At 45.5% G+C, this 26,316-nt stretch overlaps 1 protein-coding gene across 1 annotated transcript in view; it reads right to left on the reverse strand.

The window, feature by feature from the left end:
- CALCRL (calcitonin receptor like receptor) overlaps positions 1-26,316 on the reverse strand; it is a 73,268-nt gene that overhangs the window by 23,593 nt on the left and 23,359 nt on the right. The window contains exons 2-8 of the mRNA XM_059702528.1: positions 12,659-12,749; positions 12,394-12,479; positions 11,194-11,285; positions 7,984-8,116; positions 6,589-6,699; positions 6,382-6,494; positions 4,613-4,704 (exon numbers count right to left, since the gene is read on the reverse strand). Coding sequence (XP_059558511.1) covers positions 4,613-4,704; positions 6,382-6,494; positions 6,589-6,699; positions 7,984-8,116; positions 11,194-11,285; positions 12,394-12,479; positions 12,659-12,660 — 629 coding nt within the window. The 5' untranslated portion in view covers positions 12,661-12,749. The remainder of the gene's footprint in view (positions 1-4,612; positions 4,705-6,381; positions 6,495-6,588; positions 6,700-7,983; positions 8,117-11,193; positions 11,286-12,393; positions 12,480-12,658; positions 12,750-26,316) is intronic.

Here is a 26,316-nt window from a genome sequence, read left to right on the forward strand (position 1 = left end):
AGCTGGAGGAAACCATGCAACAGAACGGGAACTCTCTCAGCACCCCGGTGCACACCACACTTTACAGGAATGAAAGGTACCACGGGAGCTGAGGGTGCAGGGCTGGTCTGCGCAGGCCTGAGAGTGTCACTCAGGGGCCACGGTGGTTACTTCTGAACGCGGCCTCTCAAACCTCTGACGCGGCCCATTTGCCAGGTTTAAAAAAAACACCAAACTTGTGAAAGTTCTGATTTGCCAAAACAGGGCCATCATGGCGTAATCTATAGAGTAAGATTGTTTTCTAGGTTTCAATGCAGAATTTCTTTAAATAGTCAGCTTTCCTTAAAATGGATTTAGAGATTGAATCATGAACAGTTTCAGGAGAAAAATGATACCGTAAAGAAGAAAACTGTCATTGTTCTAATTCAAGAGCTAAATGAAGACACTGGAAATGAGAACACAGTTCACAATATTGATGGACTATATTCAGATAAGATCTAAGAAAAAAGGGGAGAATTTGGGTCACTTGTCCTGAAAAAAAAAAAAAATAGATAAGCATCGAAGGGTTATTTTATTACGTTAAGAAAACTTGGGCCTCCTAATTGGATACAACTTTTTTTTTTTTTGTTTTTCGTGTGTGCTGAGTTTCATTTAGGAACTGTTCTTGACCAGCCAGAAATGATATCTTTGTCGATATCGTTGTAAATATGCAACTTGGCTTTTGAATTGTTTGGTATCCGAGCCTGAAATGCCAGCAAAATGAAGATGGTGAGTAACAGAACCGCTCTCCTCACACAGGTCAGATGTTGTGCACGCCCTCGCCTGTGCGAGGAGACGGAGCCCGTTGAAAGAGAGAGCAAGATGGGCCATGCTCAGATTTTAAACAGCGATTAAAGAATAATTTATAGCTAATTCCGGTAAAGTTTATTTGTTTTCTTTTTTCATCCAAAGGGTTCTGTTTTGTTTTTCCAAGGATCGTTATGCGCTGGAGTCATTGTCTCTCAGGACTTGGCAAGCCCCGAAGGTCTGTCTCTCTGGTCCCCTCCCTTTCGTTTCATCTCTGCGCTGCCTCTTCCTTTAATGGGCTGTAATATCAAACTGAAGTATATCTGGGAACGAGTGTTTCATGTTCTGTTTCTAATTTAAAGCGTGGATGAGGAGTGTGCGTTCCTTTCTCTAAAGGAAACATAAGCCGTATCCTCAACCAACTCTGTGTGTGGCTCCTGGTTTTGATTAGGATGGATCAATGACCCTCCATTAACAAATGGGGAAAAAAGTGTTACCTGGACGGAAGGCGAGGCCAGAACGGCACAGGATGGAGAGCGGGGGTAGGAGCAGAGAGGAGCTGGTGACAGGTTTTCTGTTTCCAACACAGCGATTTTATGTGAACCACCAGCTCCTCTAGGAATTAGTTGGAAGAAAACTAAATTTTTTATTGCTCTTGACATATGAACATGCTTCATGAGCCACCCAAGCTGGCCTTTCCCAGGTGGCCGCGGCCTCCCTTTAATCCAGACACAGCCTCTCACGTTGTGCCACACAGATGCTCCCGCAGATGATGGGAGTCCTGGTGCTGATGGAGACAGACCAACCGGACAGACTCAAGGGACTTGGCCAAGGTCACGAGAGGTCATGGGAAAGTCAGTCGTATAAATAAGCTTCCAAGTCCATTCATTTCTCAAAAATTGATTAAGATTTATGGAAAGGCTTATTAAAAAGTCATTAAAACGTATTGCCGGCTATGTGCAAAGTCCTGTGCTAACCATGGGGTGCACACAGAAGCCAAGCAGAGGCCCCTCCTGCTCCTACCACGCTAACGTTGGGACTTTCTTTGCATGACTTCCCACTAGTGGGCAGCTGTTCGTAGTAGAGAGTGGCTTGTGCTGTTTGAGTAGACAGCTCTGGGGAGTAGCCATTAGAAGTGCCTTAACATCAAAGACTGTGATTCTTTAATATGATTCAAGTACTGCATAAGCTGTATGGAATCTTGTGGGCATAAAAATAGTTTTTATTATTTTTGACTAGCTTGCTTTCTGATATAAATATACTACTAAATTGGATTGTAACATTTTTTTCATTATTTAACCACTAGAGGCCCAGCGCTTGAAATCGTGCGAGGGTGGGGTCCCTAGACCTAGCCTGCGATCAGGGCCATCTTCTGCCCGCTCGCCAGTCCCCAGTCCCGCCCCGCCACCACCCACGCGGTTCCCCGTGGTTCCCCGTTCGCCATGCTGTGATTGGAGCCTGCAGGCCGGGGGGAGGGGGAGGACTGAGAGGTGGCCAGCAGTTCACAGAGACTGGTCGAGCAGTTGTTCCTGTCATTACGGTTGCTGGGCTTTTTATTCTATAGGACTTTTCTATATGAACATTATAACAACTTCTTTGTCAATGTGGCACCTATGAAACTAGCAACGTGCTCTTTTTCAAAGAGCCTAGTGGTATGCTATGCCTGTCAGGGCTAAATATTTATCTAGAAACCTTTTAAGGAACGAACAAGAAGGAATGATAACTATGCCAGTCCTAGACTATGTTTTCCAAACTGGACACTTGGCTTCACGCTGCATGTGTGTCTCAGTCTTTCCACCACATCTAGGATGCAGATACGAACAGCGTCTGCATTTGAAAGGTGTGAAATTGAGGCTTAGGAAACAACAGAATTGTTGCCTGCTGTGCAGCAGGTGACAGGTGAGAGGTGTTCTGTTTGACCTGTGCCTTCACCTCTCTCCTGTAATGAAGCATGTCCACACACTTAAAGATGTATTGAATGCTCGACGGGGGTCCTACTTGAAGAGGGTTTCTCGTGTTTTACCTAAAGCCCAAGAACAGATAATAAGAAAGAAACATTCATTGGTAGCCCTGCTTCTTTTTGTTCAAATTCTCCATTTTTAAAGGACAATGAAAGTCCAATAAAATGACGAGGCCACACAGGGAGGGTGCGGATTGGGAGGAACCTGCAGAGCTCAGTTAACCCCTGAGAACCCTCATGAAACCGGGCACCAGAGTACAGAATCTCTGCCTCTCGCACGGGCTACACTCTACAGTGTCTGCCTGTGGGACGTCTCCCCATCCTTCAACACCGGCTTCCGTGAGATCCTCACCCCCGGGGTCTTCTGATTCTGAGAATCGGCATGAGTCCCGCTCCCCGGCCCCTGCTCCCCCCCCCTCCCTGTTTTCCCAGCGCTCTCTGGAACTCTGCAGTGACTTCTTTTAACCTTGTATTGCTATCATACAGAGGCGATGTTAGATGATGACATAGTGAGATCTGTGCGCCCACTTGATTGCTAGAGTCTAGTGATAACCTAATGGTCCAGTTTGCCCACCAGGTATTGACAGATTCCTGTACGCCAGCTACCATCTGCGTCGTCTTTGCTCCGTATTTTAAACAGTATTATGAGCATTTGTAAAGAGACTGAAGCTTCTAAAAATCGGAATCAGGCTGAGTCCACGCCATCAGTTAAATGGCGATGGCAAGATTAGAGTGTATTCTACATTTTATATCACTGCATGGCATACCCATTAGAATTGAGTGGCGCCTGAAATTGAGTCCACTCCTGTTATGCTAACTCGCCATTACAGGGCTTGTTTTTTAGGTCACTATAGGGAATGAACAGTTAGTTGTCCATTCAGTATGAACTTTAAGTATAAGCAATGTAATCACTTGAACACTTTGATTTTAATTTCATACATCAGCAAGACACTCATTTGGGTTTAATTCAGTTTTGCCTCTGTAGCGTGCTAGCCATCTTCTTGTTTTTAAAGCATGGAATTTAGCACAGAGATACAGGTACTTACTGCATATAGCACTCTTGATTTTTTTAGAAATTGCTCTTTGAAAAAATAAGCCTATTAACATGTGAAACATGAGAGAAATATTTGGGGGAAAGATGGAATTTCTAGTCTCCCTTTTAAAATGAGATATGAGTCTGCAGGTTGTATCATAATGACACTAGTGAGGAAGATGCAATGACATATAGCTCCTCACTCTTCACATAGAATTCTATAGTTACTGGTGGTGATCAAAATTATGAAAACCATGTTAATGCATAAAACAACATATATGTGTTTGGGAATTTACTTTCCTATTAATTACAAAAATCACTTGTTGTATCAAGATACTGGAGCTGAGTCTCCCTCTCCCCCAAATAACTGTTATTTCAAGTAAAATTGAATGTATAACTTAATAATTTCAATAATGATCCCCTACATAAAAATAAACCATACTGCATTGATATTATCATTTTTAATAATACATATTAAATGCTATTGCTATCATTCACACAAAATATCAGTTCCTATAATGAACCATGTATCCTGATATTAAAATTGACCAATAAGCTGAAAATTCAACTAAGACAGCCTATAGTATGCGACATTCTTCAAACAGCTGGAAACAGTCACATACGACTTCATTCTTATATGACTTCATTCTCATATTTCCACTAATTTTGTAAAGTTGGGATTTAAGGTAAAGTCTACATATTATATTTCAAGTTATTGCAAACATCCAATTTATTTGAAACATTATGAATCATCTACATTTCACATATTTTATCGGCACATAACATGCCAGCAACATGGCACAACATTCACCAAAGACAACTGGTAAATTTAACACTATGTTACATGTACTTACTTGAAATAAAAGAATATGCCAAGTGAGATGAGCAACGATGCAATAGACAATCCATGTCCAATTATAGCCAGGTAGAACAAATTCAGTGCCGTCTGTAATTTATAATAAAAAAGAAATGTAAGGCTTATGTCAATCCCACAATCCCACACGTGTAGAAGATCAAATTCAAAGGGATGTACTATATGTTCACAAACATGTGATCTATGGTCTTCTCATTTAGCCTGCAAACCAACAAATGCCTCAACACATCTGGAATGAGGGGTATTTACACAATTTATCCAGTGACATCGACATTTATCACTCGTATGCCCTTCGTATTTAAGAATTAGACGTCCTATATCAGCGGTTCTCAACCTGTGGGTCGCGACCCCTTTCATGGGGGTAACCTAAGATCATCGGAAAACACATATATAATTACAGACTGTTTTTGTGACTAATCACTATGCTTTAATTATGTTCAATTTGTAACAATGAAAATACATCCTGCATATCAGATATTTACATTATGATTCATAACAGTAGCAACATTACAGTTATGAAGTAGCAACGAAAATAATTTTATGGTTGGGTCACAACATGAGGAACTGTATTAAAGGGTCGCGGCATTAGGAAGGTTGAGAACCACTGCCCTATATTAAGTAGACGCAGGGATACTGTTATTGTCGAGGTCGTGTACCAGGTGAAACCAGCATTTTCCATCTTGGAGGACAGGGCCAGTGTTCGCCTCTCTCTCTGTGCACCTGAAACCAATGCTGTTTGGTGATTTTGTCTTGTTCTTTACGTGGATGTCGTAGGAGGCGTTCCTTCCCCACTGGGCTTCTGTCCTCTGACAAGACTGAGGCAGAGACGCACCTCAAGACGTAACGTAGGATCTGCACAAATCCCTTCTAATGTCCTCCTGGTCTTGACATGTTCTCTTTGGTGGTCTGTCTGTAATTCATTTATTTGTAACTTACCGTTTTATTGTGCATTTGAAAAATTTTCTTCAAACTCTTCTCTGCATAAGTAAAGGAGAGATGACTTATAATGACAAAGACAGCAGGCGGCTGTCAGGGCTGTCCTACACGCTCCTTTCCTTCCCGAGTGTTGCCCTGTGGCCAGTCCATCCTTAGGAAGCCCTGAGGGTGGGTTTATTGTGATCCCTGCTTATTACACGGAGGCCGAGAGAGGTCATGGCTCGCTGCAGGTCACCCAGCTGGTCGGGTGCCTGGACGGAAGCAATAGCAGGACTCAGTGTCCATCACTGGGACAACCGTCCCTTTCTCTGCCTGCAGATGGACCAGGCACCACCAAAGCTTGATTCTGTGACAGACACTGATGACCTGGACTCACTGGATGGTGTGAACAGCAGGAGCGGGTGGGAGGGCCCCACTGGCCGGTCAGAAGGAGGCTCCTGCTGAGGGACAGAGGCCTGTTGTCACCGCTGGATGGCCTAGTCCGCTTGAGACCGATCTCTCCGTGGCATTCTAGAAATCCACCGCCACCACAAAGCTTCCCTCCCGTGCCCTCGTGCGTGCTCTCTGGGAAGCTGGCAGCTCGGGCCTGCACGCGGTCGTGTGACGCACCGTCCCCTGCAGAGCGGCGTCCTCAGCGCGATGCAGGCTCGACGGGCGATATTCCTACCGATCGTCTTCCTGCTGCTCTTCTCCAGGCCATGGCGGACAGGCTTCCCGGAGGCCGGGCGCCGGCTAGCTTTCTCCAAGGTGCCTTTCGGTCATGCTGTGTGGTAGGGAGTGCAGATCCAACTCCCTTCACACAAGGATACCTACCTGCAGGCGCTCGTGCGTGTTGGTGTTGCACCGGGTGTAGTCGGTCCACGTTCTGTTGCTGTCTGGGTGTCTAAACCAGTGTCCGTCCTGGTCACAGATCTTCGTAACCTTTTCTTTAAGATGAAAAAGGGAAAAGGAGAACAATCTCGTGAGCCTAAGGTTTACTGACGGGGTGTCCAGGGGAGGGCGTGCCAGTGGCACCATTACCTGAGGGGTCAAAGTCCTGGAAGTAGTCCGGGCAGTGCTGCACCGACTCGGTGCCCGCCAGCACGTAGTTCCAGCACAGCCAGCCGTCCCAGGTCCGGTTGCAGTACAGGCCTGGGGAAGAAGGCGGGAATGACCAACTCCAGCAGGTGTCCGTGAGGACAGACTTTTAAAATATACATGTACTTATTGATCTCAGAGAGGAAGGGAGAGGGAGAGAGATAGAAACATCCATGAGAGAGAAACATCCATCAGCTGCCTCCTGCACACCCCCCACTGGGGATGTGCCCGCAACCAAGGTACATGCCCTTGACCGGAATCGAACCTGGGACTCTTCAGTCCACAGGCCGACGCTCTAGCTACTGAGCCAAACCGGTCAGGGCTGTCTGACTTATTTTAAAGATATTTTTTAACTGGATAAGTATCTTCTAATAAGAATGTTCAAGCAGAGGTACCCAAATACTTCTCCAGAGATAAACAAATTACGTTGTTTACTTATATATTAAAATTTTAAAAGTTGACCAATGTGAAAAAAACACACTTTTTTTTTTCTTTCTCACAAGCGAGTACATCTTGACAGTTACAAATATTAATAACAACCTACTTTGAACACTTTGTTTATATAAATATATAAATATAAATACTATATAAATATATCAAATGTTTCAAAACATTTTAAGATCTTTGTTTCCACTGATAGTTTAAAAATCTAGGAATAGCTAAAGTCTTTTGCTTTGTTGTATTGTGAGTTTGCATTTTATATTTGAAGAAAACCATGTTGTTAAGGCTGCCAGATAAAATCCAGGTGTTATTTTCTATTGTTGTTGTTATTATTGTTTTGCTAAGTCTGGCCACTCCACTGGTGTTACTCATCTTGACTTCTTCAGAATTGGGGCCAATAAGGCATTTAGGAGACTCCCCGTAAATGCCTCAGACGTGTCTGAGGACTAACAATGGGAGCAGAAGCGCTTATACTTCATTAACTTTGCGGCCAAATGTACTATTCGAAGCATAAGTTATAGGAAAAAAATCGTTAGTCATTTTGTTAGGCAAACTCCTATTCAGTGGCTCGTTAAAAACATAATTACATAAACCGAAGATCAGCTGTCACTTATTTAATTCAAAACACATACTTAATTGGATATTTTAAATATTTTTATACCATAATAATTGCTACTAACAATATCCCTGTTGCACATATTCTGATTAGAATTTTGTAGGAGAGAGAAATTATGTCATAAAGGGTTCTTCATAAAGTAATTAAAACTGTTCAGATACCAGAAAAATTAGCAACTGAGCCATTTTTGATAAGGGACCTACGACCCCCGTATGAAGGAATGGGGTGGTTTTCTCTTAGGAAATATATCAGTGCATTGAAAATGAAATAGTCATGCTTACCTTCAGTGTGCTGAATGGGGTCTTGTGTAATTTTCTGGTAACATTCATATTGAGCCGTCATAATTTTATTTCTGGTTACACTCAACTTCCTAGATTCATTATGGCTCTGTTCTGATTCTGCTACGACAGGAATCTAAGGAATTAAAAAGAAAATTTCAGAACCGTGCAAGTGTCGATCATAGGCAATGGGTTTCGGCGGGAAACAGTCAGGGCGGAGCTTGGTCACTGACTGTGGGGGGAGCTCCTGCTAGGTCGCACCTGCCGGTTTCCACAGTGAGTGTCTCCCGTGTCGTGTCCCATTTCAAGTGATGAGCAAGGCGGGTCCAGGGCAGAGCAGTCTGTGCCTGGCCGTCGCGTCCTGCGGGGTTGATCCAGGACGCGCTGTGGGTGCAGACAGGGCCGCGGGCGCCCCTGCCCCTTCCACCCGCTCCCTGAGCGCAGGCCAGAGGGTCCGCCCCAGCCCAGCCTCCGCTGTCTTCTGTAAACGAAGGTCACATGGTCCCCGGTGACAGAGGGGCGTCTGTGGCCCCGATAATACTCGGAATGGTTGTCCTTTCTATAATTCTGTTTCGATCATCAAAATCGTGACACGCTCTTTTGTGACGTTGGTAAATAGAGTTTTTATTCCGTGCACATCCATGAGGCTTTTAGAGAAGGTCTGTATCTCTGTTCTTCCAGTGTAGTAGGACCATGTCAAGCCCCACTTCCATTTTAATGTTTGCATGACTTTTTCTCCCTGTTTTGTCATGTAAAATCCGTATAAACCTCTCTTCAACCTTATTTCTTTTTTTTAAACACAGATTTTTAAATTTTTATTGTTGATGGTATTACAGATGTTTCCAGTTCCCCCCCTTAACCCCCCTCTGCCGAGCCCCTACCCCCCCAGGTCTTCACCCCCCCATTGCCCGTGTCCATGGGCCGTGCATATACGTGTATTAGTTCTTTGGTTGATCTCTCCTCATCCGCCCACCCCCGCATCGAGGCATGTCCGTCTGCTCCACGCCCCCCTGCTTCGGGTCTTATTTTGTTGGTCAATTTGTTTTGTTCATTAGATCCCACACGTGAGTGAGATCATGTGATGCTTGTCTTTCTCCGACTGGCAGCCTCATGCTCCATTTTGCGTTATTTGTGTCGACTATTTCCATAAGCACTTATTCTTCTCTTCTTTTGCCCCTGGTTCTTGGTGTTTCTGTTTCCTCGCAGGAGGTTGAGTTCAGGGAGGTCGGAACAGTCACCCTCCCTGGGTGTGGCGCCCCCGCCTCCCCATCGATGGCCACCATTGAACAGGACCGCTCCCAGCCTCCAACTCGTCTCAGTTTCCTAGTAAACACGCAGGCAGCAGGCTCGCTGCACGAGTAGAAATGGAAACGCATTACAACATCAAGAAAATGCATAATTGTTCTCCTGCTCTCAGGAAGTTTATAGAGTTGCATAGAACCAGCATCATTTTTATCCTTACTTAAAATAAAAGCTCAATCCTAGCTGGTTTGGCTCAGTGGATAGAGTGTTGGCCTGCGGACTGAAGGGTCCTGGGTTCCATTCCGGTCAAGGGCACAAGCCTGGGTTTCTGGCGTGATCCCCAGTAGGGGGTGTGCAGGAAGCAGCTGATCAATGATTCTCTCTCATCATTTATGTTTCCATCTCTCCTCCCTCTCTGAAATTAATAACAATATATTAAAAAGTAAATAAAAGCTCAGGTTTGCACACACTGTCTGAGAAATGGTCACAGTTCCTTGAATCGCGATGACCCGGTTGGTAATCCGTGAGGGACGTCTCTGCCAGCCCAGCGCTGGCGTGGGCAGCTCACGGCCACGCTCGGTGGCGGTGGGACTGAAGCCGGGCCCGGGGCCTGAGTCCTGGTCCGTTTCCCGCGATGGCATGTGAGCTGGGCAGGGTGCCACCGCGCCTGGCCCGGGAGTGTTTTCCAACGCTCATGCGGACAGGAATGCGGCCTTGCTTTCCTTCAGGTTCAGTTTTCTGTGTTTTTGTTGAGTTTCTTTGTTTGCGTCTTCGTGGGGTTTGCTTGGAAAACCACAGGCGAAGTATTTGCTGGCACAGGACTGGAAGAGATCATGCCCCCAGCTTCTCATCGGAGCATGAGCTGGGAGCGCGGCCACGGTTTTAGCGGGAGACACGCCGGGGCGGGCTGGGGTGGGGACTGCACCTTCCCACGGGCATGGCTTTCTGTCTCGGGGGCTCCATTGGAATCTTTGCAAGAAAAATTCCAATTAATACGGTCAGCTTTTAATGTGAGACAGAGAGAAACATAAGCAAAATATTGCTGTAAAGAAACATAAAATCTGCCCTGGCCGGTCTGGCTCAGTGGATAGAGCGTTGGCCTGCGGACTGAAGGGTCCCAGGTTTGATTCTCAGTCAGGGCACAGGCCCAGGTTGCGGGCTCGATCCCCAGTGTGGGGCGTGCAGGAGGCAGCTGATCCATGATTCTCTCGCATCATTGATGTTTTTATCTCTCCCTCCCTCTCCCTTCTTCTCTGAAGTCAATAAAAATATATTTTAAAAAAAGAAACATAACATTAAATGTGTGGGGCCCATGACCGTCCAGGGTAGCAGTTGCTTTTTCGTCCCCCCTGGTCCACCCTCCCCTCCCAGCCCCGCATCCCCTGCGGAGACGGCAGAGCCACGGCACACACTCGTGTACACGCCTGCCCCGTGCTGGCAGCCGGGCCTGCCCGGACACGGCACAATGCTTATCTGAAAGAGAGGGTGAGGACGTGAACTCAGAACCCAGCGCATGATTCCAAATTGCGTTTTAATCGACGTAAGCCAGTCAGCTGGCAGATGGGAGGAAGGCCAGCAGGTTAGCGTCTGCTGTCTCCGGCCCCACGGCCCGGCTGAAGCAGCTGACCTACTGCGCGTGGCGGGCTGTGAGCCATCCTGTGCTTGTTTTCAAACTGAGCAGCACTTTCCTCTGGGGTCTCGCATCGTGTGTCCATGTACTTGTCTCAGTCTGACATGTCCCCGCCCAACTGCGCCACCGTCCCACCGTCCTGCTACGGGTCAAAGGCCTGAGAGTGCACACGGAGGGGAAGCACGTTGCTGCGCTGACCGGGTGTAAACATGTCCTCGGTTTGTGCAGCGAATCGTGGCATGTCCTTTTGCGGCGATGCATCTTTGTCAGCGATAGATGTATGGGCAGGTAGAAAAGCAATAATCATCGCGAGGCAGATGTATTAGAAAAAGTATGCTTACCATAAGGAAAGGCAGGAGGTACAGGAAACACAGCACACGCCTTTTCTCCATCATCAAGGCCCCAATAAAATATGTATGTGATATAAATCCAACTGCAATAGAGAATGAAAAAAATATAATTCAGCAACATTTATGAAATACATATACCTGGTTCTCAGCAGAAAATTTCTTTCAAATGACAATAACTTTGCTTTAAGGACTTGAGGAATAGTCTTATGTAATACAAAGTTAAGAGCATTATGGCTTAAAATACTAATGAGCTTAATTGAATACATTTCAATTTAATTTAATTAGTATTACAAACAGGGAAGCTTCTGGCATATACATTTTTAGTAATTAGAAAACATCTTGTTTTCTTTTCCTTAGCCAAAATTGGGATAAAATAATTAAAGTATCAAAGTAAACATAAAAGCACCACTTTTGATGGCATATTTACTATAAAACTTATCTTTATTTCCTATAAATATTAATCTCATTTTTAATTTTCTGAGTTTTCAATACGTTAAAGGGACAAATTGCTCTTGGGCCAATTTCTTGAGAATCAACATTCATATTTCATTAAAATGGCCTTACAATTTTATAGAAATGGCCTTATAATTTTATAGAAGTTATTCTTCACAGTTGTGGTGTTTTTTTGTTTTGTTTTGTTTTGTTTTGTTTTGTTTTGTTTTGTTTTGTTTTAACCAGGGAATAAACAATTCCCTAAGTCATGGACATTATTAAGATTTGGTTGCAGAAGACAGACATACCAAACAAAGCATTTCTGGTCAGCATTTCTAATAGATAGAATCCTGAACAAATGAAAAATGGTCCCTAGCCACCCCCTGAGCTAAGAGCACTGCGGGGTGACGTGTGCGACGCTTACCCTGTGAGGTGCCGGAGACACCTCCCCTGACAGCCTTTTATGAGGTACAGACTGTCCTGGTAGCATCATAAAAGATGACGATAAATGTGTAAAACCTGTTTTTCAGAGGAGATAAAAAACTTTCACTCCATGGCTGTTTGCCAGTGAAGTGTAACCTTCGATTTCATTTTGCTAGGAAAGTTGTCAAGCTTTTTACTATAGGGCGAGGGTGAGAGTAAGAATTCCAGAAGCCGTGCCCAAGTGCTCTGTGTGTTGTTTTATCGTCAGGTGCCATGGAGCGCGCCAGGAACTGGCAAATAGAACCTGTGCCACTGCTCCCTTCGCCGATGACTCACCTGGAAGCAGTTTATAAAAAGTGGTAGCCGCCTCCCACAGAAGCCTCCTCTCCTCTCTGCTATGCTGGGCTTTATTATTAACCGACCTTAAGAAAAACATACCCCCCAAAATTAGACACATCGTATCAATTTTAGATAGGAAAAACCATGCATGTCGTAACAGAAGGAAAACATTAATCAAGCTTTTACAATTCAGTAATTAATGAGCTGATATTTTAGCTTTTATTACATTGACATGAGAACAATCTAATTTTCTAATACTTACATGCACAGCTGTCTCCAGACTCAAATCACATTTTCTCTTGGATCATGTTCAACACTGTCTTGAAGAACCTCTTAAATGCTGGGGTCATGACCTAAAATATTGAGTGAGACAGTAATTAATATCATTTTAATGGGCCAAAATTATTTCCATGATAAATTGAAATTTTCAAAACAAAGACCACTATGAAAATATTTTTATTAAACTATTCCAATTTTTAAAAGTCTCTGTTGCTTACATTATATTTGAGATTTGTCACACATATATGTTGCTTTTCCATTAGATAGAGAAACATCAATTTTCATTTATCCAGGATACCTGGGATACTGAAAAATCTAACAATATTTTATCCAAGTAAACTTCAAAGAACTCTAATATGATAAGAAGATTTTAAAATTAAACTCCAGTTTAATCTTCCTTTGAATAACTTGCTTTGTCTAATCTTCGTTTGGGATGTGGCGGCGTCAGTTTCGTGGATCTCTCTTTCCCTTGCTGGTGTGGTTCCTCAGAGCCAGAAGCCATTTATCTTTTTTTAAAAAAAACATACTTTTATTGATTTCAGAGAGGAAAGGAGGGAGAGAGATAGAAACATCAATGATGAGAGAGAAACATTGATCGGATGCCTCTTACATGCTCCACACTGGGGATCGAGCCCACAACCCAGGCATGTGCCCTGACCAGGAATTGAACCATGACCTCCTGGTTCATAGGTGGACGCTCACCACCAAGCCACGCCAGCTGGGCGTCAGAAACCATGTCTGATTGACCTTTGTATATCTTGTGACTGGCAGGTAACTTGTATTTGTTGTATAAATGAATGAAAAAATGAACTGATAAAGCACTTTAGGATTTTAAACTTAAAAACAAGAACACTAATCATAACTATTGGTGGTCGTTTATTTTACTAATGCTTTCATAAATGCCTTACAGAAGGCTTTACATAGTGCTGGAATCTGTACTGACAATAGAAATTGGGGGGGTGGCGGGGTTAGCAGCATGTTTAGTTTCTTACACAATAAAGTCCTGAAACTAATCAGATTTCAAGTTCTGTGGTTGGGTGGACATTGAACAAACTGTAGTTTACTATACTGACTTGAAAATCCTAGCAATTAAGCCAAAATTAAAAGAGTATTTCATATTTTTCTGTAGCAAATATATATATAATACCAAAATATACAAATATAAATGTAAATAAATATTATTCTATTTGGAAACCAGATAGGTTTTTATGAAACAATTCCTTGATGACTTACACATGAGTAAGTATTAAATTACCTTTAATAAATGGAGGGTAAAGTCTTTCAAAAACATGTTTGGAGTTTTTCCTAAAACCAACATATTTGAAAAATATTTCAGCCAACACTCGCAGTTACTTTTGTTGCTCATCTGGTGGGCTTGGAGATCAAAGCCCCAAAAGGTACCCTAGTGAAACAGCCCTTGGTGTGACCACATCATCCTGGCACTTGAGATATTTTGAGAGGATGTTGTTCAACTCACAAAATATTTATCCTTGCAAGTCATTTCACTTCCACAGCTTTCCTTCCCAAGTCCCGGCGAGCTGGAGCGTGGCCTGGGAACGAGGCTGTGCTTTGCGCTGCGTACACGTGTAGCACCCCTAATGAAGGGGCGGGTCTGTGGGCCCCGGGTTTCTCAGGGGCAGCAGCGAGTGTGGGTGGCAGTCTTTCAGACGCACGGGGAGCACCTGCCCATTGTTCCTGGGGATCCATTCACTTGAGTCGTCTACTCTACCGAGGACCAATCCAATTTCCTCGCCAGGGGACACTTGGCGGTGAGAAGTGGTTCCGGAGGAATCCCCCCTCTCACCAGGAGTTCTCCAGAGCAACAACAGATGCATCGTGCAGGTAACGCCATGCAGATGCATCTGAAGGTCCATTGAAATCGAGTCCCATGTCGGTGCAGATGTAATGGCACGGTTGCTATCAGGAGACGTACGCTGAATTGTATTCCTCGGTTGAGCTCCTGGTTCTTTGCATTCTGCCTCTAACGTGTTCATTCAGCAAGTGGTTCTCTCTTTTTAATGTTATTATTTTTAAAAATATATTTTTATTGATTTCAGAGAGGAAGGGAGAGGGAGAGAGAGATAGACACATCAATGATAACAGAGAATCATTGATCGGCTGCCTCCTGCACGCCCCACACTGGGGATCGAGCCCACCAGCTGGGCATGTGCCCTGATTGGGAATCAAACCGTGACCTCCTGGTTCATAGGTCGACGCTCAACCACTGAGCCACGCCGGCTGGGCCAGCAAGTGGTTCTTTCTCCAGGATTTACCTTATTCTAAATTTATCTGTCCTGAAATACATCTGATAGTAACTGCCCAGAGTTGTTGAGCAAATTGTTGTAAATCTCTTTCAGATCTTGTTAACTTCTTTGTGAAATGTAGTAGCACTTACACAGTTTTGAGAAGAGGCGAAGTATTTAGCTAGACGAGGTCAAGTTGGATGACTAACTCTACTGCGGGTTTCTTTTCAATGCGCATAGGGTTGTTTGGTGAGAAAAGCACTTCATCACAACTGAGAGCACTCAGTTTAAACTCTCAAGTGGCTTTGTCATCACAATGGTACGAGCAGCAGTTACTGGCAATTTCTCTTTCTAACCGCTAGCTCCCTGCTTCCCATCAGAACTATTCTATGTTCACTTCTCAAAATTAAACAAACTGGGAGATTTGGTGCTACTATTAGAAACAAAATAATTTCTTTACTGTACACATGGGATGAAGAATAGCTTATTTCTAAACAGACGGTGCCTCTTGCCCAAAGAATCACCAGCAGAAAATAAAAATGATTTATTTCATCACAGAAAGAACTTGGAGAGAGAAAGACTGTCTTAAGATCTCAGATAACATCCTAGTCTCTCAGGTCTTTATGGAATGTTAGTCTGGTTTCATTGTTTTAAACTGTCATAGATCTCCCCACAAGGCACGCTTCACAGGTCTTAATGCTGAAATCACAAATTCTAACCAGTCTTCTTGACTTATTTCCATGTAAAAGCATGTTTTATGCTACATAAAAATTATAAATAGAAGTGACAATTATGATTTATCAAACACAAATATATAAACCCTACAAATGCATACATGCCTTGCAAGCCTGCTTCCCCCCACCCCCGATTTTTATTATTCTTGTGTATACTATTACTTTCCTTTTCTTTATAATAAGTCTTATTTTCAGTTGAATTGCCTAAGCCTAATACTAAAAGTATAAGTTCAATCCGAGATTAAGGGGGAAAAAATACAACTTGCATCTTCCACTCCTCCATTTCCAAAATATCTTTGATTTTTGTGGGCCCGAAGCCATATCATTTCTCCATTATTCATCCGGGCTCTATAAAGTTGGCTAAGAAGCATTCCCCAGCGCGGCTGATCTGCCATCAGGTATCCCGAACCCGCGCGGGAGCAAAGCGAGGCATTTGCTATCTGTTCGCGCCTCCGTGGATGGTGCATGACACACGCCGCACATCCCCTGAACCCAAACAGGACTCAGCCCGTCTCCCTCCCACACCCCCAGCTGCCTGGCAACCGGCCCCTCCTGTCACTGGGCGCTTGTGGCAGAGACGGTGCCGCTGCCAACAGCTCGAAGTGCGCCATCCTCACCGCCTTCTACCCTCTCCTCGCTCTTCTTGTCTTTTTCTTTTGGGGCAAAATCGAAGTCTTACAATTATTCTTGCGAAGAACTGTCTTTCCTTCCAGCAGAACCTTCTTAGAAAGAGATGCCCGTGTAGATTTTCATCTCCCACCCCCAGCACGGCCCCGGTGTCCCTAACACTTTCAAGATACGAAGGGGTAAGAAAGACAGACTATAGAGAGGCTTCCTCTCCCTGCGGCTCTCTCACTGCCGTGAGAGCCTCCAACTCGCACCCTTTTGTGCACTGTCGCCTGGAGCTCGGGGTATGTTTTAGGCTCTGGAGTGAGCAGGAGCCCAGTCACTGATGCAGCAGGAACCAGTGTCCCTCAAAGTGGGACCCTCAGCGTCCCGAGCATGTGGGGCCCCACCTGACCCTCTGAGCCCAAACCTCTGGGAGAGGAGCTGGAGCCTGCAGGCTCAGTGAACACAGAGAAGCCCTTGGCCTTCGAACTTGGGGAAATACAACAGGAAGACAGCACCTCCCCGGCCTCCTGACCCCCGACACTCTTCACTCCTCTGTCTCTGGGTCCTGGCCGGTCGTAAATGAAGAAAAGTGTTGTGCAAGCGCCTCCAGGCACAATGAGCGCCTGGGACGTGCAGGGCGAGCGGCTCAGCGGCGGTGAGAGCGGCATGGAGCGCGGATGCCCCGCAGGCAGGAGCCCAGGGCAGGAGTGGGACGCGCACCACACCCACGGCTCCCGCCCTGCAGAGAGGCCGCACGGACAGTGCGTGTTGAGCAAGTTACTTACAGGATGGATTTGATCAAGGAAGAAAGATCGTGGCCTGGATTCTACTCCCGGGAATTTAGATTCCGTTCCTCTTGACGGGCCCGGGGTGAGGTCCAGGAGATGAAGGTGGCCCTCAAGCTCACAGCTGGCGGGGGGCGGGGGTTCAGCTCTACAGCCGAGAGGAACTGAATTCTGCCAACAACCCGAGTGAGTCCGGAAGAGGCTTCCCTCCCAGAACCCCCAGACAGAGCACAGCTTGCCAGCACCGTGGCTATGGCCTGGGGGCCTTGAACACTAGACAAGCTCACGGGACTCCTGGCCCATAGAGCCGGGAGACAGTCATTGTGTGTCGTGAGCTACTGCATTTGTGGCGATTTGTTACAGCTGGACTAGAAACGAGTACAAATCCTTAGCTATGAAGAGTGATACTTTCCCATCAAACCTAAGGGCTTAGGTTCTGCTTCCCGCCTGGGCAGTCATTCCTCTGACAGCACACTCCCTGTGGCACCCGGCGAACCCCCCTGCTGGCAGAGTTTCCTGCCCGCCCTCCCCAGCTGGCTGTGAGATTTTGACAAAATGAATACAACTCTTGGCTGCTTGGTTTACCCAACTAGGAAACAAGTAGTGACCTTGATCTTTTTTATTTTATTGCTTAATTTATCTTTATTGTTGAGTGTATTATAGATGCCCCCCCTTTTTTTGTTTTTTCCCATTGACCCCCTCCACCCGCACCCCCCTCCCAGGCCTTCACCACTCTATTGTCCGTGTCCTGGCTGTGCATATATGCACATAAGTTCCCCAGTGAGTCTGTCCCCACCGCCACTTGCCTCTGAAACTCATAGGTCTGAGCGTGAGCTTTAACCTCGTCTCCTCTTGCACTCCTGGTAGGAGACAGACGCCGGAGTCAGAGAAACATGGCTTCACACGCCATTTGTTGTAACATGTAAACTCATTAAACCTACGCCCTGGCCTGAAAGTGGGGGCGTGGCTCAATCAATACCGCCTAGAATTTCTATAACTCACCTCGTCGGATTGTTTTGGGTTAAATTACCTGATAGATAGAAGCCCATTTCATAATAGATACCTAGAAATCATTAGCGAATGCTATGATCTTTATTCATCCAGGATTCTGTGATTTGCAGCAATGATAACCTCAACGGAAGGAACCAAGGGAGTCCAACATACTTGTCAGAGGTCATACAAGATGCTTAGGGCTGACCCCACGCTAAGCACTCAGACCCTCTGACCCTAACTCTGGGCTGCTTTGCCCCTATACCATACCGACTCAGAGGACGGAGTCAGTTATTTAGATGATGAAGGCTTGAAAAGTACAGAATAGATTTCTACGTTGCTTATTCACTTATTTTGCATAACCATCCAATTTTCACATTTCATTTATCTTTTATTTATCAAACACATTTATATATTTTTTTCTCACACAGTTTCCTGTATTAATTCCTGCTCTTAGTAATGTTCAATTTGATGTATGTATGCATGTATGTATGTGTCTTCCATTAGGAAATGGCTTGTCAACTCCAACTTGCCATTCTGGTAAGGTACTAAGGTGCCAAAAAGTCAGTATGTACCATCCCACATTCAGGCACTTCCAAATGCATTCTAAATTAAGAAATACATCCAGACATTCAATTAGTCCTCTTACCCTTTTTATTGAGCCTCTACTTTCACCAAGTTATGTAGGGAGATAGAAGGGAAGATACGTTAAGGCTTCTGCCCTCAACGAAAATAGTTATCAAGTTGGAGGACAGTGATGCTATGTTTAGGGGCGTCATTCATCATTTTCAACACAGTCCATAGGAACCATTCATGAGATTCTAGGGAGGGTGCTGTCCCCAACATTAGAGACGAGAAGTTAGTCCTGGGCTTGTCACTGCTCTGCCCGTGAGCTTGAACACATTACCTACCTTCCCTGGAGTCTCATTTGTAAAACAAGGGGGTAGGACAAGATAACGCTAAGCCTTGGGCAAAGGTTCAAAATTTATATAAAAAGAAAAACATGGTTAGTATAGGAACAGTTTTGTTCAGAGAATCCCAAATCCAAAGAGCCCTGAAGCCCAGTCGCACCGGCTGCTGTTTGTTCTGGCTCCGCGAGGCCTTCCCAGCGCTCCTACTATCAGTTTCGTTGGAACCTGAGGCATGGAAAGTGGGCCATTTGGCGGGACGATGGTTCTTTTGTTCCATGGACTCCAGGAAAAGGCATCCAGGCCAAAAATCCCACGTCTCAGTCCCACCTCTTCCTCTACTGCCTCCTCTTAGAGCTCTTCTCACTTTTGAAAGGCCATTTGGGGGAAGTCTCATTCTCCCTTCTCCACGGCGGAACCTGGAATTAGGAAAGTGGACACACTTCTTCACCAGCCGTGCAGACTTCTGGGAAGAGAGTCTGATCAGTTCCTCTGGGCCAAGCCCAACTCCTCGTCGTCGTTGTCGTCGTTACCGAAAGGACTCGGTGCGCCTGGGATTGGAAACTAACCATTTGAATTTGGGCCACACAGGCTTTTTGTCTCTTTTGCATGTAACAGACAGTAAGCCAGGTAACAACTTACAAATTACAGAGTCCCAGAAATTACAGGGCATGTTAAAAAATGACTCAACAATGCCCAAAGCCAATAAGGTAATCAACAAAATAGGTTATTCCATTTCACTCATCAAAGCCCTAGGAATGACCTAGTATATAAAAGTACATGTGATAGTCAATTTAAAAAAGTCAATTTAAAACTCTCATTGAACCTTTCACAAAGTGTTTTATTTTTGAAGAGACCACTGAATTCAATGGTCACTATTAAATCGCACATGCTAAGAAAACACATTGTCAATATTGTCCTATGACTAATGGTACAGTTTTCCTTTTCCCAGAGGTATATTGAAATAAGTAGATGGCACTCAGCTGACATGGAATAGCATGACAGAGGAGCAATGTGTGATACCCACTCCAAGCAGGGGCAGCGTTTGCACTGGTTACACATAGGAGTTAGACTTCCTGGTTTTTAACACCAACTCAGCCTCATACTTATAAGTTAAACAATCTCTGTAAAAATAGCTTTCTCCATTGCAAAGCAGCTCCTAAGCCAGAGGCTAAATGAAATCATGTACGTGCGCTTCTAGACCTCAGTAAATGTTAGCTATTATTATTATGCCATCTTAAAATATTTAGAGATGTAGATAAGCTGACACCTGTTTTAAGTTATTTGCCTCACGTTCAATAACATTGTAAGTAAAATGAACCCTACATTTCAAGGTAGGTGTCATACGCATCTTGAGTTTTTTTTATTCTACAGAAATAACGATTGTTTTTATTGTCATTTGAGTTAGTTATGAAAATGTCAAGCAAAGCAAATGATCACAAGTGCCTTTCCAAACATGATGTCAATCAAGTTAGTATAACTGCATCTTAGTGCTGAGCTTATATAAACTGCAGCTCTAGCACATTGTTTGCAAAAATTATAATCAAACAGTCACAAACGACTATCACATGCTAATCCAATTCAAATCAAGATATAAAAGCTTCCAAACTTGACTTTAATTTTGGGTTGACTTTTAGCCTCACTAACAATGGATTGGAAACAACAAAAAGAATATACTGACTCTGTGCTTGCTGGCTTATCTAATGAACATTCCAGGTTGAATAGCTGAATAACTATTAAAGAGAGATAATATTGTGATTAAATTTGGGACTTGATTTTACACTCTGAAGCACTTACGGAAATAATTTTCCCATTGTGGGCATAATTAACCATTTTCCGGTAATTTCGGTCGCCCTCTTTATATGTGAAAGAGGCAAGTGGCCAAATCTCAGCCCAATTAGTAAAAGGCGGGAGGGAGCCGGAGGAAGAAAAAAAAGGCTTTGTGCTTGATGGAGCTCTAATGTGGAAAGTGTCCCCTGCTCAGAGCTAGAGACGAGAGTCATCTTTCCGGCCCTGTGGACTCGGAGCGCGGCACCTACGTCCTCTCCATCAGGTCAGGAGTCAAGTTCTCTGTGAAACCAGGTTTTCTCTCGCAGACAACAAAATCAGAAGAGACATCATTCTGCTGGAACTTTACATTACACAACCTGGTGGTAGCCCATCATCGAAGTTACGGCATTTTCGTTGTTTGGAGCTTTCCATCTTTCTCAGAAATGTTACGCAGCACCTCCCGGCACACTCAGCATTTGGGAAGCGCGGGACCTCGCAATGCAGCTGACAAAGCGCAACTCATCTCTCCCCCAAAATGAACCTCTCTTTCCAACAGAGTCTGCTCCCTCTGGTGCAAGTGAGGCTGCCCTGGGCACTGAGGTCGGAGGGGAGGGAGTCTGGTCAGACAAGCACAGTCCTCTCATGGGGGCTGGCGCTGGCATGGACACGGGGTCCAGGCTCCAGCCTCAGGATACTCCCTGGGCATTGCTGTTCGGGCATTTTCTCAGGGGAAACGTTCTCTTGCTGCAGGGCAAGTAGGGCCTGAGGGTCCGGCCTCCCCGGATCCTCTCTGCCACACGGAGGACACCTTTTCTTTTAAAATATTATTTTCAATTGACGTCAGAGAGGAAGGGAGAGGGAGAGAGAGAAACATCCATGAAGAGAGGGAATCATGGATCGGCTGCCTCCTGCACGCCCCACACTGGGGATCCAGCCCACAACCGGGCATGTGCCCTGGCGGGGAATCAAACCGTGACCTCCTGGTTCATAGGTTGATGCTCAACCACTGAGCCACGCCAGCCGGGCAGGAGGACACCTATTTTTAAAAAAATATATTTTATTGATTTTTTACAGAGAGGAAGGGAGAGGGATAGAGAGTTAGAAACATCGATGAGAGAGAAACATCGATCAGCTGCTTCTTACACATCTCCTACTGGGGATGTGCCCGCAACCAAGGTACATGCCCTTAGCAGGAATCGAACCTGGGACCTTTCAGTCTGCAGGCCGACGCTCTATCCACTGAGGCAAACTGGTTAGGGCAAGGACACCTATTTTTAAAGAAATGAAGCCAAGCAGAGGCCACCAGCTCAGAGCGGGGGACTGGTGTATGTAAGGGAAGATCTTTTCTGAGGAGAACACCCAGTTTTTTCTCTCTCCTTTGTCAACAGGCAAATAGCGTTCACATTGTAAAACAAAACGGACTGACCCACCACTTGCTCGCTTACAGAGCATCCCGTGGATGGAAACTCTGAAAGGGTCCTCGATGGGAGGCATTACCTCCTCGTCAGTAACAATGAAGTGTAAATGAATTCTGTTTTGCACGTCTGGGACAGTTTTGATTTGTAAGGAAAAGTATGTTTTCATTGACATTTTACTTCACAACCCACTTTTTAATTCATACTGAAAAGTATTACATTTCCTTTGAGAAATAAATTTTAGTTTATAAAAAAATAAACATTATGTATAGTTGAGGCCAAAGATATGGTGACATAGAAAATGTCCCTCAGGTTTAAATAGGTTCTCTTTCTTTTCCTGACAGAGGTGGGTGTTTTTTTTTTTTCATCTTTACAGTCTTTCATTTTTTTTTTTAATATAGAAGTGGAAAATTGACCATTTATATTCAAAAAGTAAATATTTTCATTCTATTTGTGACATATGGTAATTGTGTTATTATAAACAATAACAACAAGAAGCAAGAGGGGAATATTATCAAGAAAGTGAAGAGAAGTTATTGAGCTTTAGTTTATTTCTGAAAATGTACCAGGGTTAACAATCCTACATCCCAACTCTTTCCCTTGTGTGGAGTTATTACTAGATAAAGGGAGATGAAGGGAGGCTGGAGAGGAGAAAGCGATGAAGGTGGGAAGAAAGGAAGGAAGGAAGGAAAGAAGGAAGGAAGGAAGGAAGGAAGGAAGGAAGGAAGGAAGGAAGGAAGGAAGGAAGGAAGGAAGGAAAGAAAATCCGATGCGTGTGTCTCAGGTAAACGCCACACTTCATATAAAATTAACTCTGTTTTCCATTATTTTTAAGAGAAGCAAACTGAGTATTGACGGTACTGAAATGTGTTTCTTTACAGGGCTCTATGTTTACAGCCTTAAGCAGGACTCCATCTTAGTATTTTAATAGATTTATGATTGACTCACTGAAGCATATTTATTTAAAACCAAACACATCCCCAAAGCTACGATAAGTACCTGGACCCGGAAAGGCAGGCTTTCTGCTGTCGGAGCGGGAGCCCAGGGGCATAGGATGGACACGCGGGGGGTCAGGACCCAGGCTCAGTGTCCCATCCTCCAGGTAGAACGACGAGCCTGCAAGCTGCCCTCCTCTGTCCCCTCCAAACCTGGCTTATTTCTCCTTAGTTCCTCCCGGGACCGGTCTGGATTGTGGCTTAGAAATAGACTTTCCCGTGCGGAGCGCCTGTCCTGGGCGCTGGGACCCGCGGCTGCAGGGCCGCCCGCCGGGGAGGTGGCCGCCCCGCCAGCAGCCTCGCGGAGAGCTATTATCAACGCGATGTATGTTTTTTCCTGTTTCACAAACATGTCCCCAGAGGGCTTCTAAAATAGCTCTCTTTCCTGCGAAACCCTGGGCCAAGCACTTTTGCTGCCCCAGCCCCCACGGGCCAGGAAGTGATGGAGGAGGAGAGGCGCCCCGCGGTGCCCGGTGCCGGGCCTGCTCCCCCGGGACCTCCAGCCCGGCCTCTCCCGCCTCGGGCAGCCGCCCTGGCAATGCCAGGTCCCAGGGATATCTGAGCACGCGCTCCCCCCAGCCCCCTGTGGCCTGGGATGAGGCGCATTCGCGTGGAAGTGGCTGCGGCACCGTCTCCAAACCACCGTTATCCGAGCTCCTAAGTAATGCCTTAGGTTGTAAAATTGCATGTTTCGCTTTAGCTCTTGCTGTTTTATAAGGATTATTTGCAAGAAAGCGTGCTTTAAAAAGGGGGAATACATTCTGTAACGAGGGAAGATGCACAGAGCATTCAGTTAAAATTTTTCTGTTACGTATTTTATGAAGGAAATCTTCGGAAGACTCTGCCCCGTGTGATAGATGATACCAGTTGCTTTAAAAAGGAAGAAAGAAAGAAAGAAAGAAAGAAAGAAAGAAAGAAAGAAAGAAAGAAAGAAAGAAAGAAAGAAAGAAAAGGGAGAAAGAAAGAAAAGGGAGAAAGAAGAAGAGGACGTATTGGGGAACCTAACATTGTTTGCTTGTTGGTACCTTTGATCTTGGAAACCAAGCTTTGCTTGTAATGCTGTGGTTGGTACTTAAAACAAGAGGTTAATGAGTATATGGAAAAAGGAGGGATTTGCAGTGTGTGTGTGTGTGTGTACATGCATGTACATGCGTGCACATGGGCACGTGTGCTTATATGTGTGAGCGAGAGACAAATGGAAGACAGAAGGGCAGGTTTCCCTAATTTATTTCCTATTCAGGGAAGGACTATTGGCGTCAACATCATTAAACGTCAGATGTAAGAAGAGCAGAATTTTGGGAAAACTAGAACGACTTGGCCACAGTGCTTCTGAGGATCCGATTCCTGCCTCTTCAGGACCTGTTTGGGGTCCTCCCATCCTCAGGCGACCTTCTCTGAGCTCCTTAGGCCTCAGTCTCCCCTGCATGTTAGGCCTACACCCCAGAGAGGCTGACGTCATCGGACTTGTTGGGTCTCTGCTCTACCTTCCGCACTGGATGCGGGTGCCATGGAGGGTGGGCGGTGGGGGGCGCTGCCTGGTGTGTCCGAAAGTTTTTAATACTTTAAGGGAATGACTGTCCATTACAAAATATGCGGCCGTGGTCATAAAAATTGACATCGTTTTAATGATTTACAAAGACTAGTCACAGTGAAGTTAAGGTGTATGTAGGAGAGTGAAGGACGAGGTAAAATGGTCCGTCTTGTATTTGTAAACTAAAGAAAAGCACTTAAACGCATCACAAAGTGTTTCCTGGTGTGATAGGCAGTTAGACAGGCACGGGCAGAGCGAGGACGACGGCAGGTGCAGAAGGTCCCCACGTGGAAGCGCCCAGGCCTGGAAGGGGCAGAGCTGGTAAAGCCAGGACCTCGCCCCCAGGGCGACCTACCTCCCTGAGCACATCGTTGCCATGCGGTTTGGGCCCCTGCCCTTTCCTCCCTGGAGATAACATTGAGGCCTCGGCTGCACTTCAGCTCCAGGCCCAGAAAAGCAGCAAAACCAGCCAGGTGACCCGAGGCTGCCTCAGGACCAGCTGCCCTGACGAGTGACCCCCCCTGCCCTGGCGCCGACCAGTCAGTGGGGACCACGCCCCTGACAGAGCACCCCTGGGAGCTGATGGGTGTTCTACTGAGACCCTCCCCTGAGAGCTCCCCAAGATTCACACCTGAGAGAGAGAAATTCGCTCAGCATGAGGGACCAGTGAGCGCTCTCCCCCAGGGGAGCAGGGACACACCATTCCCTCCCCCAATCCCTTCCCTCTGAGGGGCCCCAGGAGACCTGCAACCAGGGGAGCAATGGGCAGCGCAGGTCGTCCCAGGCTCCCCCCTGAGCCTGCCTCCAAGGCCCCCTTTTCCCTGACTCCCCGTGAGCCAGAGCAGCGCAGCCCGCTCTCCTGCTGCTCCTATGTCCTTCCTTGTCTCACTGTCCTGAGTGTGTTTGCTGCGACCAATACATTCTCGCTCACTTTCCTACATGTTATCTCTTGACTGAAACCTTTCCTTCCAGAAGATAAGATCCCAGGTCTCGTCGTCTCCCCGGTAACACTAATACTTTTGCAGAAAACATTTAAAAGATTGGTAGGTGATACTATGGCAACTAAAATGGGAAAGTTGTGAACATTTTCAAATGAGCTAAGTTCTTCTACAGTGCGTAGTCAGCATTGTATTGTTGCCTGCTCATGTTAGAGATCTGTGCTAACCTTGACTTTTATGTTCTAAGAGAAAAAAAATCCAAATTTAAAAATAAAATACGGCCAAAACCGGTTTGGCCCAGTGGATAGAGCGTCGGCTTGCGGACTGAAAGGTCCCAGGTTCGATTCCGGTCAAGGGCATGTACCTGGGTTGCGGGCACATCCCCAGTAGGGAGTGTGCAGGAGGCAGCTGACCGATGTTTCTCTCTCATCGATGTTTCTAACTCTCTATCTCTCTCCCTTCCTCTCTGTAAAAAATCAATAAAATAGATGAAAATAAAATAAAATAAAATACGGAGACGTCTTTGGGCATAAAGCGAGGACTGAGGCCCAGGGAGACAGCTGTGTACCGTTTGACATGAAAGCTGTCTTTAGCAGTCAGCATGTAGCTAAAAGGTGGCCTTTTAAAAATGCCAGTGTCATGAGGTTGAAGATGAGTAACTCCAGGACTTTAATTGAACCGAACCTGGGACCACAGGACCCTCCGGCCGGACCCGCAGCC

This window comes from Myotis daubentonii, chromosome 7 (assembly GCF_963259705.1).
Source record: "Myotis daubentonii chromosome 7, mMyoDau2.1, whole genome shotgun sequence".
Classification (NCBI taxonomy): Eukaryota; Metazoa; Chordata; class Mammalia; order Chiroptera; family Vespertilionidae; genus Myotis; species Myotis daubentonii.